This window comes from Blastocystis sp. subtype 4 (genome assembly GCF_000743755.1).
Source record: "Blastocystis sp. subtype 4 strain WR1 chromosome Unknown seqid_0288, whole genome shotgun sequence".
Classification (NCBI taxonomy): Eukaryota; class Bigyra; order Opalinata; family Blastocystidae; genus Blastocystis; species Blastocystis sp. subtype 4.
Window position 1 is genome coordinate 1 of NW_014569259.1, and position 13,021 is coordinate 13,021.

A 13,021-nucleotide genomic window follows, 5' to 3' on the forward strand; every position below is an offset into this window, starting at 1 on the left:
AGACCAACCTGATGTATCATCACCAAACCAATTGGTAGGCACTTCACCCATCTTATAATACCATTGTTCTGAATGATTGATAGAAGGACGACGAACATATTGATTGACTATGTTGTTTTGATAACCATCATATCTTCCTTTCACAACCATTTCCTCTTCACCATCAAGTAATAGAGAATACATGTAGAAATAGGAATTGGTGTACCATGCTGATGCTGTAGTATCATAGGTGACATCAAATCGATCTACAGTAATACATAAGTATGCTTCCCAATTCATATTAGCAGCATGAGAATGACCAGATTGAACTTCATATACTATGTTATTATTGGATGAATCACGAATTCTAAAGAATTCATATTGAGGATTGGTCTTATAGGTTCGAACAATCTTATAGAATGTTCCAATACATTCAATGAATGTAATACTAATAGTAGTTTGAAGTTGGCTTGTTCCGATTGTCGATGTAATCTGATAAGAAGTTGCAGGAGTGGCAACAGATGCCGTTCCAGAAATGATACACGTATCAGGATCAATTGATACACCATCAGGAAGTGCAGGAGAGATAGAACAACCACTATAGCCAAGCATAGTAGGGGTGATACTGACTACATCATAGTCCTTGTAGAACGAGTATTGGTTTTGAGGATAGGATATACTAGTTGGGGCAGCACGATTACAAACAAGGAATTGCAAACCATAGATATACACGGCTCCTGCCTGAGATGTCTGAGCATTGAATCGAATCATAGGATACTTAGGAGGTAAAGATACTAAATCCCATTGCATCCATGTACTTGATTCATATGTTTGTCCAGAAACTAAGATTAGACTCTGCCAACTGGATGCTGTTGACATCGTAGCCTGAATTGTGAAACTGCTTGGTCCATATGTTGGACTCGTATAAGGCCATAGACGATAAGAATTAATATGAGGAATAGATCCCAAAATTTCAACAGTGAGTGAACCAGGAGGAGAAGAAAGATAAGCTCCGGAGTTTCGTGAAAAGGATACAGCATAATTTGGATTCGAGAAATCCGTTGATGTAGCTGTCACTTCATTTGGCACAACGAAACAATTGTTTGTAGAACTCAAACCAGCCATGAGAGAGATAAAACCATCAAATTGAACGAATCCAGTAGTGGAAAGATCTATAGGGTGGACTTCAACAGCTAATACACTCAACACAGCCACTTCATTAGCAGGGCGAATCATTCCATGAAAGCTATAAGTTGTATAGCCTCCAGTAGCTGGAGTACTACTCGTTGGTTCACCATCAGGCATGTTATCTCGATATACTTCAGCACCATTAATGTATGCAGCAACTCCAAAACGATAGTACAGTTGCAATTCGAAAGCAGCCATATTTTCGACTCCAGTGAACTGTCTACGGAAGTATAATACTCCTTGTCCAGAAACAGCTTCGCCACCTGATACGTAATTTATCCAATCATCATCATCATAGCCATATATTTTCCAGCTTCCAGAAGGGTTGTTGGTATGCTTCCAAGCCTCATTCTTGTTGATAGGAGAGTACAGAGATAAAGGTTCTCTTTGAGTACTTCCTTCAGTCATCATTTCCTTGTACATCACATTCCCATTAATACCTTCAAACTTGATCCAAGCTCCATCAGACCAAGAATCACCATAACTATCGATCATTTCTAGAGTGTATTGATGGTTTTCAGGACCTGACAAGCACACTTCAATCTCTCTTTCATCACTGTCAATCAATGAAGGAGAAGTGTAAATAACTGTTGAACCAGAATAGATCTTGAACGACTCTTCAACTGCGAAGTACATAGTCTTCTTCGTAATCTTTGTATAGACCTGGTCAGTAGGACAATCAAGAGCAGAAGTGAATGCAACTATAGGTAATATAATCATAATGCATCATACAAAGAACGAACAATATCACAAATCGATCCATTTTGATAAAGTAAAAAAATGTGATAGCCAAAAATGATATATCAGCGTCGTGTTCCATTAGAATGCATGAACAGTAATCATGTACACGAATATTGTCTTGTGTTCCGAGATTGAAATTGTTCTATTTGAAGAATAAGGATCTTATTTTCGCTATCTCAAGTTGGTTTTTTCCCCTTAATCAGTCAACAATAAATACTCTAGTTGAGCATATTAGTAGAAAGAAATTCATGGAAGAGATATCATGTTATACTTGTTATTCACTAGAGATGGATTCTGTAGAGCGTCTGGACTGTCTGTTATTATGCTCTCTGAATACATTTAATCTGCTACAAATCTGGAGACTTGGTAAGATTCAATCAAGTGGTATGAGAAGAAGTGAATCAGGGATATATCAAATGGATCGGATTGTATCTGAGTCTGTAGTAATCTGGTTCGATAGATAATCTCATTTGGGACAAGTCCATTAGTGTATCGAATGATGCATTCAAGATGAGTTGACAGTGTGTTTTCAATATGTTATTTGAGCATATCAGGCATTCGTATAAGTGATTACTTTTTTTTTCGCACAACTCGATGCCATTAGCCATTTTCCTTCTTACGCCAAATCGTACCATCTATTACGCCTTGCGCCATGAGCCCAACAAATGGTTTTCTGTTAATTTACTCGTTTTGATCTGTTTTTTGCTTCAGATATTTGATTTCTGCTATGATATCTTTGTCTTCTTGTTATTGATCACAATGATAAGATTCCTATTTCCTTCAAGATGATGTTATACTATTTCCATTATCTATACACTTTCATATCATTTCCCAGAAATGATTATTTTATCTTGCTGTTTCATATGGATTGTCGTGTTTTTGCTTCATCATGTAGAATTGTCGTTCTCTCAATACTCGAATATTTCAATGCAGCAATAGATTTCTACAAACAAACACATCAGTTTCTCTTTTCTATGATTGTATGACCTTTGTATTGTAGGAATTACATTTGGGATTTGGACACTACAAATAATATAGGCTCCTTGATTCCGACTTTATGATAAAGAAAATTGAACGGAACAACACTGGTCTGCTCACAGTCATTACAGTAGATAGTACGTGTCCAATCCTTATACTCCTCTGGCATTGGATGGGTCTCCACCCACCTATCCAGGAGAGCAAAATAATCCTTCGTCTCAATGATCGTCTTTTGACAAATAGGGCAGACATAATTTGTCTACATCTCATCTCTGGACCTCAGCTCTACCTTCAAGTATTCATCTAAACACGATTCGTGAATTCCATGACCACAACATAGAAAGATAGCTGGTTTCGTGGAAGTCTGCATGTATTCACCACAGATAGGACAATCACAGAACAACTTGTTTTCAATACAGATGTGATCCTTATGATTTCTCATATGCATACAAACATTGCATTTGGAACAATGATAGGAGTCAATCCCTAAGCCCATTCCATGACGACATAGCTTACAATAGGGACAATGGTAACAATGAAGGATTCTATCGAAACATGATCAAAGGATATGAACTGATTGATAGTGCGATCTGAACACCAAAAGTGGCAAATATCACAGTAGTATTCACCGAGAACCTTATGGCAATACTTGCATTCTCTTCCCACTTTCTGTAAATCAACAACAATTCCGATAGAAACCTGAATTCGAAGGCAATGCATGCAAGCCATATATTCCACTGCATATCGATCAATATCATGAGTGCAATTGTCCTGATGACAAAAACGACAAGTGTAAAACTTGTGACACTCAGGACACATCATCTTGGCTCCTCGAATATAGTGACAACATCCCAATACTGTGTGCTCTTCATCCTACCAATGAATGTATATTCTAATACGAACATGCCATGTCACCTCTTCTGGAGAGATAGATCCATTTTCGACGTCCACATCTCCTATATAGTGTGATTCTGAATTTCGACGTTTTCTTTCTTCTTCTTGAACGAATTTATAGGACATCACATTCTATCCAGGAGATCATACTGAATTCTACTCACCTGAATATGTTGGTTCTTTTCACTATCTGATAAGTCTTGACTAGCAATATACCGGATCAGTTTCTGCTTTTCATTCTATTAAATCAGTCCAGATTATACGATCATACCGAAATGTATGTATCCCTCTCTTCAGGAGTTTCGAATTCCTTCCTATATGCTTCATCTAAAGTCGTGTTGATGTGCTGTGGATGAAATCTTCAACAGCTAGATATACAGATTCAATATCAGACATTCGAACAAACACAAATACTAAAAGCGAAGGAATCCCCAAATTCGGTTACGCCAGCTTCTTCTCCACTGCCGAAATTGCCACACATCGTTCAAGAAGCGAGGGATGGCTATTGCGAACCAGACTAACAAGCCAATGGGATGCTATGGAAGAACTGTTCTCCACATTCAGCTTCGTAAGAGCTACCTTTAGATGATGTCCGTAACCATGCTCAGTTGCAAACCGATCTGCTTGGTACTCATACTTCCGTGATATAGTATTCATCAGAATATCCAAAAGCAAATCCAGATTCTCCCAAATCGCCTACAGATAACAATCCAACCTCAGATTCACTGAAAGGAATAAGAGTAAACCAATAAATATAGGTGTGTCAACAAATCCAAATCTAGAGGTAAGACAAACAGAGACTGCTACGAATGGTAAATGTTCTCACTGAAGATGAACATTTTAGCAACATACAGTAAGACAAAGAGTTGAACTGCATTCATCACCAGCATCTACTTTTCATTCTCTTCAGAGGCTTTGACTCGGTATGTATGACCATGTTTCCAGTGACCCAATTCGTGACCTACTACAGCCACAATCTCATCGTCTGTCAGCTGTGTAAGAAGGGTATCGTAAATCAGAATCCCGTTGACCCCGAAGAACCCATAAGCAGCAGCATTGCTGTGACCTGTCCTCTGACTACTATCAATCACTTGAATCCTGCCAACACGAAAACCAACTTCATTAGCAAGTGCATAGAGACGGTCACGAAGGGGAGAAGGCTCCATCGGAGACATCTTATTGAATAATGGCAAGATCCATATTGGGTAGATCATATTCATAACAATCGAAAAGACATTCATACAAATCCAGGCATAGATATAAGCATTAGGACCAGCTCTCTAACAATGAACAAAGAATAGTATATCAACCTTAAGAACAAAACTCACAATGAAATACAAGGGAATTGTTACTAAGAATGATATAACCAGATTCTTGATCATATCCTTAAAGAATAAACTCAATCTTTGCTTATTGAATCCGTGTCTAGCAATGAAAAACAATCAAAGTCCCTACTTCTCCTCAATGACAAATGTAGAATACAGACTCCACGGCAAAGAATAGAGTTCATCAAAAAGACCGTTTATAATTATGAAGAATACACAAGAAACTGATTCACTATTCTCATGTCCTAACCATCGCTAATGGTCATTTCAACCAATGAAACCAACAGCAATATTCTTGGACATATCATACATATATGGAAGGAGACCCGAAAGGGTTAGGACAACATCCACAACAGTCAGAAACGAAACCTTGATGACTCTGAATTTGTTTCGATCCAAATTGTAGAGCTGTGACTTGTAGAAGTTATTTCGAACTCGCTTTTCTAGTGTCTCACCATTCTTCGGATCTCCCTCGGCATCAATCTCCTTGATTAAGTCCATCACATCCTAAATTATCAACAGGTCAAGCATCGTACTGAAGGCGGTTCCTTTTCATTGTACAGTTTCCGTTCTAAGGAATCTAGAATCCAATTAAGGATGAAACTATATGAAATCTGAAAAAAAATAAAATACATCGTCAGAGTGGCAGCTAAAGACAACCACATGAAAGGAGAGCTAGTTGAATACTCTCCCAATTGACGATAGAGTGGAAATTTGCTTAAGTACTGATACATAATAGAATTGTAACGAATCCTTCAGAAGAATGAAAGAAACTTGGTGAATAACTGCGCTACACTGAAAATATCATTGACTTCGAAAGCATATCAAATGGCAGTGACTCAATGAGAACAGTCAAGTCCTTTACAAACTGGAATCATAACAAACAACTAAGAGAAGCACATTAAATCGAAATCGTAGACATCACCGCCTTCTTCTCCCAATCATTCACAACCACCACAACTCCGCTCTCCACTTTGGAATGCAACATCTCGATAATCTCCTCCTCACGCAGCTCCTTCTCAATCTTCACCGAAATACATCCACGGTAGCATCCCTCGATTTGATTCAGAATCAAATCATTATCTGTAAATACATAAATGGGACTCTTACCATGATACTTGGATGTCCAACGAGCTGTCTCATTTCCTCTTGTAACCAGCACGATAGCTACAGCATTCACCTCTTCAGCGTGGGTCACAACATCCAAACACACATCTTCAACCTCACTTAATCCATATTTACTGCAACTCATTTCCATCACTCTCTAGTGTAATAACTCCACCCGTTCCAACATACTGTACGGACACGCATGAATGGATACACCTTCTCTGCCTCCTCAGCAAGCTTTCGAAGCATTGTAACAGCTTTAACGGGATATAGACCATTTGCTGACTCTCCCGAGAGCATTACAGCATCTGACCCATCTAGAATCGCATTTGCTACATCCGTACACTCTGCTCTGGTAGGTCTAATCATCAACCCTTCTTCCCACAACTACCGAGGCTTCTTAATCATGCTATCCAACATCTGTGTCGCCGTAATGGTGAATCGGCCTCGAAGGGTTGCTTCGTGGAGCATGTACTTTTGGGCCAAAAATACCTTCTCAGGAGCCATCTCCATCCCAAGATCTCCTCGAGCTACCATGATCCCATCTACTTTTTCTAAAATCTGTTCATAATTTCGTAGTCCTTCTTGATTCTCGATTTTGGCAATGATCTGAATATGTTGCAGTTTGGGTCCCAAAACTCGACGAATCTCATCAATATCACTAGCCTTGCGAATGAACGAAGCAGCGATACAGTCCACATGATAGTGGAGAGGGAACTCAGTAATGTCACGGATATCCTTTATGTCATCCATTTCTCATACTATTACCGATTCTGTTAACGTCGGAAGAGTAATGATAGCTCCAGGAATATTCATATTCTTAGTCTCTCCAATAGTTGCGGTATTTAGCGCTCGACAACGAATCCATGTCTCACCAATCTCCTTCACTTGGAAAGTCAAGTCTCCATCAGACACATAAATGAGCTGGTCCCTGCTCACCGATGTGGGGAGGTCCTTATACGAGCAAGAGAGGTGAGTTGCATCTCCCTTGATCTAGAGTGAAAATCACCAACAATGCCTACAGAATAATCCGTAGTAATCTCAACAATCGAATCCTTTTCTACCGTTACATTCTTTCCATCTACAAGAAAACCAGTTCGGATTTCCGGTCCCTTTGTGTCTAGCATTACAGCAACCTGTGAATAATTCAACAACTCCATCACCAACATGTTTCCCTGGTCTTTGCTTCAAAGCAGCCATTAGATTATCGTGAGCTTTTCCGTGAGTCTAAATTGGGATACGAATTTCAAGCCAATACCTCGTGAGTCCCATGAGAAAAGTTGAAACGGGCTACAGACATACCTGCATCAATCATTTGAACAAGTGTGTCCACATCCCAACATGCAGGACCCAGTGTGCACACAATCTTGGTGTTGTGTGACTTCAGAGGTGTATCCATCACGATACGATCAAAACTAGCAAAGAAAAACATATCAAATCCCCTACTTCAAGTTGTAATCGATACAGGACATTCGATAAAGAAGAACGAAGGAATATATGATAGGCAAATGACTACTGTTGTTGAGTGGTTCTCTTGATTACCAAGCATTGTCCCTCAATAGGAAATCTCAATGCTCATCGACCATCTATCCAATTCCCAACTCCCAACAGGCAACCTCTAAATGATATTCTCTTCTCAACAAACACTCCATCCAAACTTCATTAGATATCTGTATTCGTGACAGCAAACATCCCAATTGTTCTGAACAGCACCTTGGAGATCGTTTACCATATTCCTCAACGTACCGTAGTCTACTTCAAAGTATTCCTTCTTTTGCACTCCTTGCTCTCGAGATGCAATTTCTAATAGATATGATGGGTTATAAGTATGATAAAGAGACTGCCGACTCAACTCAACATCAAGTCGCCACCGCACTCCCTAGAAATGATCCATTAAATTCATACGAACGACGTATTCGGAGACAATCCCTTTCAGTTTGTACCGCCATTCTGTTGAGTCACTATTCTTAATGGCGAGACTCTATCGATCAAATGCCACGTACAATCCAACAAGATGATCATAAAACTTCTCCAGTAACACAGTTATCTCTTCTGCAAAGCCAACTTCGGAAATCACATCGGCAAAATCAAAGGGATTTACACGTTGTTGTAAACACTCCGAAAACAGAAATCCTATGGCACAGATACTTTTGTCAAGGGAATGTTCATCTACATTAAGCGAATCTATTCATCACAGTTGGGTAGAATCCGCACTCACCAGCTTCGAAAACGTGAGGATGCAAGGCTCCCGAGTAATATAACTCAATACCAATGTACACACTAAATTCACATCTAAACTGTTACACCAACACCTTAATCGTACCATTAGATGACAATTTCTTGGCACAGTCAAAATATGGTTGGGCTTGCTCTGGAATAGTCAGATGAAAAGACATTTGAATCACCGTGCTACTTAAAATACAAATAACAAAAACAAATGTATGTGAAAAAACAAATGAATATAACATCTTATCACTCTAAATAACTATTGGCCTTTAAATCACCGTCACGTATAGCACTATTAGCCTCTAGAAGGGCATGGTAATCAGGATAATCGGCACACAACCGAAAAACAAGTCGTTTATTGCATATCTCAATTTCCTCATCTATAAATTCACTTATCTATTGTTCTCATCAACATACTAGGAAGAACAATCACCTCACTCCCATCCGTCATTTCATATCTTCCAATAAGTCGCTTTCCATTCAACAAAAGTGTGGGATGTTTTGTATCCAAATTCTTCAACATCAAGTCGCTATCTAACTCTTACGAGGAATTGATACTCTCCAATGTTCCATGTAAAATCATCTGCTAATCCCTCAATTTCGATTGTAACAAACGATTCCATCAATAAATCACTAACATAATCGACGAACCTTTTCAATGCAATCCAACATGTGTTCGATTATAGCAAGCTTCCCAGTAACTTCCGAATCCCCTAGTGAGTCCTGATTCTCTGCCAATCGTTTCACTCCATTCAGTAATAAGGCTTGAAGATTTTCGTCCACTTGTTGCAACATTTCAGAAGGATGACCTACCTTCTCCTCTAGGTTCACTTTCTCTTCTATTTGTTTCTAAATATCACATAGAATCAGCTGTGAAAACCAGTGAAGTATCTTTTTCTTCGAAATCGTAAACACGATTGCAGCTCAAACAGAGCGTTTGCATATCACGATTTCTCATTAAAGGAATATTGCATGTTGGACAGGATTCTCCGAGCATAGTCCATCCCTATCTCTCATCACTCACTTTTTACGCCAACTTCCAACAATTTCTGACCTAGAAGGACAGAGACATCTGGTTGACTCATTCAAACAACAAACAGGGAATAAATGTGCTAGAATACACTCTACTCTACTTTTAATCGCTATTAGTTTCTCAACCGTTAAATTCTGGTTAGTAATTCGACCATTCAACTCTTCCACCTCCCTTAATACATTACTTTGGCTGTCTGCTAATTTCAGTCGACACTTGTCGCAGCATTTGCTTATATCAACTATCAATTTTTGGATCTCCTGATGTCCTCGTTCTTCCACCTGTCGCGCTAACTGGATTCGTTTGAGGTCATTACACCGCTCCTCACTCAACCCAGCATTCAAAACAGCGTGATACCCATGACGACCAAATTCGTCCACAACAGTAACATCAACGAGATCATTTCCAGTTACGTGGACAGTTACTACCAATGGTTGTTCCTCTGCAATACGATCGCTGCGAAGAGGTATCTTCAAGGTTCCTAGATACGTGTTATCTATTAATGAATCCGTCATTCCAGCAGTAATGACAAGTCGAGCAAATCCCTTTCCTGAATCTACAGGGAGAATCCGAATCGATCGATTCTCTCCAATAGGGGTCTTGTGAGGTAGAATTACCTCTGTTTTCCCGCCACAGAGGAGTCGAATCTCGTGAGGTGAAACATCCACAAACTGCAATTCAGGAGTCACTGACATCAGATTTGTCTGATTCTGGAGATCCAAACTGCTGGCAATTCGTGTTGCTCCAATTGCTATTCCCGTTTTTGCTAGAAATGGAGGGTCCGTGTAAATCTTCGACGGATCAAAGAGTGTTGCTACCTCCTCCTCCACACTTCTCAGACTACTCGAACCTCCCATCAGAAATACCATATCAATGTCGTCAGCTGTAAGAGGAGGCAAACAGGAGGCAAGAACCGATTTTACCACCTCCAGAGTTTTGGAAATGATCGGCCGACATATAGCAGCAAGCTGTTCTCGCGAAATGGACATCGACTCTACATCATCTTCGTTTTCCCACATACAAAAAACAAGATCAATATCCGTCATTTCTACTGACAGTAATCTCTCTTTCGCCTCTTTGCATGCTATCTTAAAATCCAACATTCGTCGAGGATTCAACTTGAGATTCCTTGATTTGATTCGCTTTGTAATATCTTCCATAATCGCCACATCAATATCCTTTCCTCCAAGAAAAGCATCACCTGCAGTATTTATCACTCTGTATGAATTCCCATTACGATGGACAATAGAAGCATCAAAGGTTCCTCCTCCAAAGTCATAGACACAGTAATACCTTTCTCCCTGCGCTGTACGATCAAACTTCTCTGCAAATGCAATTGCAGCTGCTGTAGGCTCTGCTACAAGTTGGACATTGGTAAAACCAGCGAGATATCCAGCACTGAGAGTAGCACGACGTTGTTCCGTAGAAAATTGTACAGGACAGGTGATTACACAGCTTTCAATGTCATTTGTATCCAAATACTTGAGAGCAAACTCCCGAATATATGATAGTATATCCGCAGATACTTGCTCTGGAGTTATTATACGAGATATACACTTATTAGGAGGTCCAATTAACAGATTGATTTCTGCATTACCTGATTCTCCTTCTCTCACTTCGTAAGACCATCGACTATGTTGAAGCTCTTTTTGAATGTCCTTAAACTTTCTGCCCAGTAACCGTTTCACTTCATAGACAGTTGCCGAAGATCGGTTTTTAGACACTTTCCGTTCTATTCCAACACTCCGACTTGATTCGTTGTATGTTACAACGGAGTCAAAATTCAGAGAATCACTCTTTAGAAAAAGAATCTCATATCGTCCATGCTTCAAGACTGCTGCCGATGTTGTAGAGGTTCCGAGATCAATACCAATGCAAGATCCTGGTTTGAAGCTCATTCTTATAATGAACTGCGACGATTACGGCCCCAGAACCCAATTTACCGAAACAAACCCACGGGGAATAGGATCTTGTCAATGTCATGAAGATAGTGTTGAATGATGGGAAGAGGAAATTACAATCCTCTGAAAAGTGTATTTGCGGTGTTCTGAAAGGTGAATCTGCATTATTCTGGAGAGTAGAGCTACGCATTCTGAAGTGATTCGCCTTTTTTCTTACTAGATCGTAGTAATGGAATAGAACACCCTATCATATATTTGAATGACAGACTTGATAACAACAAACTCATCCAGTAATAGAAGATGATCTAAGAAAAGAAGAATAGTGTAGGGGATTTTAATAGTTCTTCAGAATACAATAATGTATCATAAGCTATTATTTAACAATAGTACAAAATATCCTTGTTCAAAGAGCTCAATAAGAATTATCTACCGAAAATTCATGGTAATACCAAAATATCAACTTGTGTTCCTTCTTTCATCAACTGTGTTCATTATAAAACGGCATTTCGGTTACATTTCGAATAAATGCCATGCGTCAATCCTTATTATCTTCATTTTGAAGTGTACATGAAATATCTTTTCCTATTTTTAACAATCTTTACCTCTGTTGTTACTGCAGAGAAATATGGTATGATCTTTGGAACAGCTGAAGGGTGGAGGAATTACCCTGTTTACAGTGTATTCTTTGCTAATCGCATTTCATTTCTAGCTCACTTGTCGTCTCTATGATGATATGATCAAAGCTGGAATCAAGCCTGAGAATATCATCTATATGACCTATTATGGTGATGTGTACAAGGATGTGAATCCCTTCAAGGGAATGGTTTTCACAGATCCTGCAGATAATACAGATGGTGATTGGGCTAAGTATGGGTGCTTTGATCACGTTGATTACACGGATAAGGATATCAATCTTGAAGTATTCCTTGCTATTCTCTCTGGAGATGCTGAAACTGTGAAGGCTAAGACTGGAAAGGAGAATCCTAAGGTTCTGGCTGCTGGCCCTGATGATACCGTATTCACCTATTTCATTGATCATGGTGCGGAAGGCATCATTGTTGTTGGTAAGGATTATGTCACTGATGAACAATTACTTGATTCGTTGAAAACTGCTCATGAGAAGAAACTATATGGAAAGTGGGTTTGGTTCATGGAAGCTTGTTATTCGGGGTCCATGTTCAAGAATCTCCCTAAGGACTGGGATATTTACATAATGACAGCTGCTGATGATAAACATCCCGCTTGGATGAGCAATTGCCCTCCGAATGATGCGATTGCTGGAACCCATCTGGGAACTTGTATTTCCTCTCTTTGGGATGAAGCCTTCATGGTGTATGCAGAAGAGAAGTCCAAGGATGTTATTGGTGATCTTGTGGATACTGTCAAGAAGGAGGTTGCTGAGACTTCTGATCAGAATGTGAGTGAGTTTGGAGATATGTCCTTCAGAGAAGTACCATTCTCTGAGTTCTTTGGAGAACTTCCTTCTCCTTCTTTCCGTTCTGTGAAGAAGACTTCCTCTGCTTCTACTGTGTCTCTTGATCAGGTTCCTCTTTATCTTGCTAAATGGAGAGCTATTCGTGCTGATAAGTCTGAATCTGCTGTTGCTCTTGCTGAATATGAGAAGCTTGCCTTTGAATCTGCTAAGCGTGAAG

The 13,021-nt window shown here is 39.5% G+C and overlaps 8 protein-coding genes across 8 annotated transcripts; 1 reads left to right on the forward strand and 7 right to left on the reverse strand.

Moving 5' to 3' along the window:
- JH06_3888 (hypothetical protein) lies at nt 1–2,158 on the reverse strand (the record flags this gene model as incomplete). The annotated part of the gene is made up of 3 exons (XM_014670346.1): nt 1–1,868; nt 2,017–2,050; nt 2,126–2,158. Coding segments are annotated over 3 exons (1,935 nt in total), but the record flags the coding sequence as incomplete, so codon positions are not given.
- Nucleotides 2,159–4,221: 2,063 nt separating this feature from the next.
- Nucleotides 4,222–4,670, reverse strand: JH06_3889 (endopeptidase; the record flags this gene model as incomplete). The annotated part of the gene is made up of 3 exons (XM_014670347.1): nt 4,222–4,476; nt 4,507–4,558; nt 4,588–4,670. The coding sequence occupies 3 exons, from the start codon at nt 4,668–4,670 to the stop codon at nt 4,222–4,224; spliced, it is 390 nt and encodes a 129-aa protein (XP_014525833.1).
- JH06_3890 (hypothetical protein) lies at nt 4,671–5,162 on the reverse strand (the record flags this gene model as incomplete). The annotated part of the gene is made up of 2 exons (XM_014670348.1): nt 4,671–5,060; nt 5,091–5,162. 2 exons carry the CDS (start codon nt 5,160–5,162, stop codon nt 4,671–4,673), a joined length of 462 nt encoding a protein of 153 aa, XP_014525834.1.
- Nucleotides 5,163–5,372: 210 nt separating this feature from the next.
- Nucleotides 5,373–5,839, reverse strand: JH06_3891 (prenyl protease; the record flags this gene model as incomplete). The annotated part of the gene is made up of 3 exons (XM_014670349.1): nt 5,373–5,612; nt 5,642–5,708; nt 5,739–5,839. The coding sequence occupies 3 exons, from the start codon at nt 5,837–5,839 to the stop codon at nt 5,373–5,375; spliced, it is 408 nt and encodes a 135-aa protein (XP_014525835.1).
- Nucleotides 5,840–6,006: 167 nt separating this feature from the next.
- On the reverse strand, nt 6,007–7,684 carry JH06_3892 (pyruvate kinase; the record flags this gene model as incomplete). The annotated part of the gene is given in 9 exon segments (XM_014670350.1): nt 6,007–6,331; nt 6,354–6,400; nt 6,411–6,573; nt 6,604–6,950; nt 6,981–7,205; nt 7,235–7,348; nt 7,380–7,439; nt 7,471–7,627; nt 7,659–7,684. 9 exon segments carry the CDS (start codon nt 7,682–7,684, stop codon nt 6,007–6,009), a joined length of 1,464 nt encoding a protein of 487 aa, XP_014525836.1.
- A 164-nt stretch (nt 7,685–7,848) lies between these two features.
- Nucleotides 7,849–8,889, reverse strand: JH06_3893 (hypothetical protein; the record flags this gene model as incomplete). Its single annotated transcript, XM_014670351.1, is given in 7 exon segments — nt 7,849–8,091; nt 8,122–8,193; nt 8,224–8,396; nt 8,431–8,504; nt 8,517–8,621; nt 8,689–8,818; nt 8,856–8,889. 7 exon segments carry the CDS (start codon nt 8,887–8,889, stop codon nt 7,849–7,851), a joined length of 831 nt encoding a protein of 276 aa, XP_014525837.1.
- Nucleotides 8,890–9,458: 569 nt separating this feature from the next.
- Nucleotides 9,459–11,366, reverse strand: JH06_3894 (chaperone HSP70; the record flags this gene model as incomplete). Its single annotated transcript, XM_014670352.1, has 1 exon — nt 9,459–11,366. One exon carries the CDS (start codon nt 11,364–11,366, stop codon nt 9,459–9,461), a length of 1,908 nt encoding a protein of 635 aa, XP_014525838.1.
- A 528-nt stretch (nt 11,367–11,894) lies between these two features.
- On the forward strand, nt 11,895–13,021 carry JH06_3895 (peptidase C13 family protein; the record flags this gene model as incomplete). Its single annotated transcript, XM_014670353.1, has 2 exons — nt 11,895–12,047; nt 12,079–13,021. Coding segments are annotated over 2 exons (1,096 nt in total), but the record flags the coding sequence as incomplete, so codon positions are not given.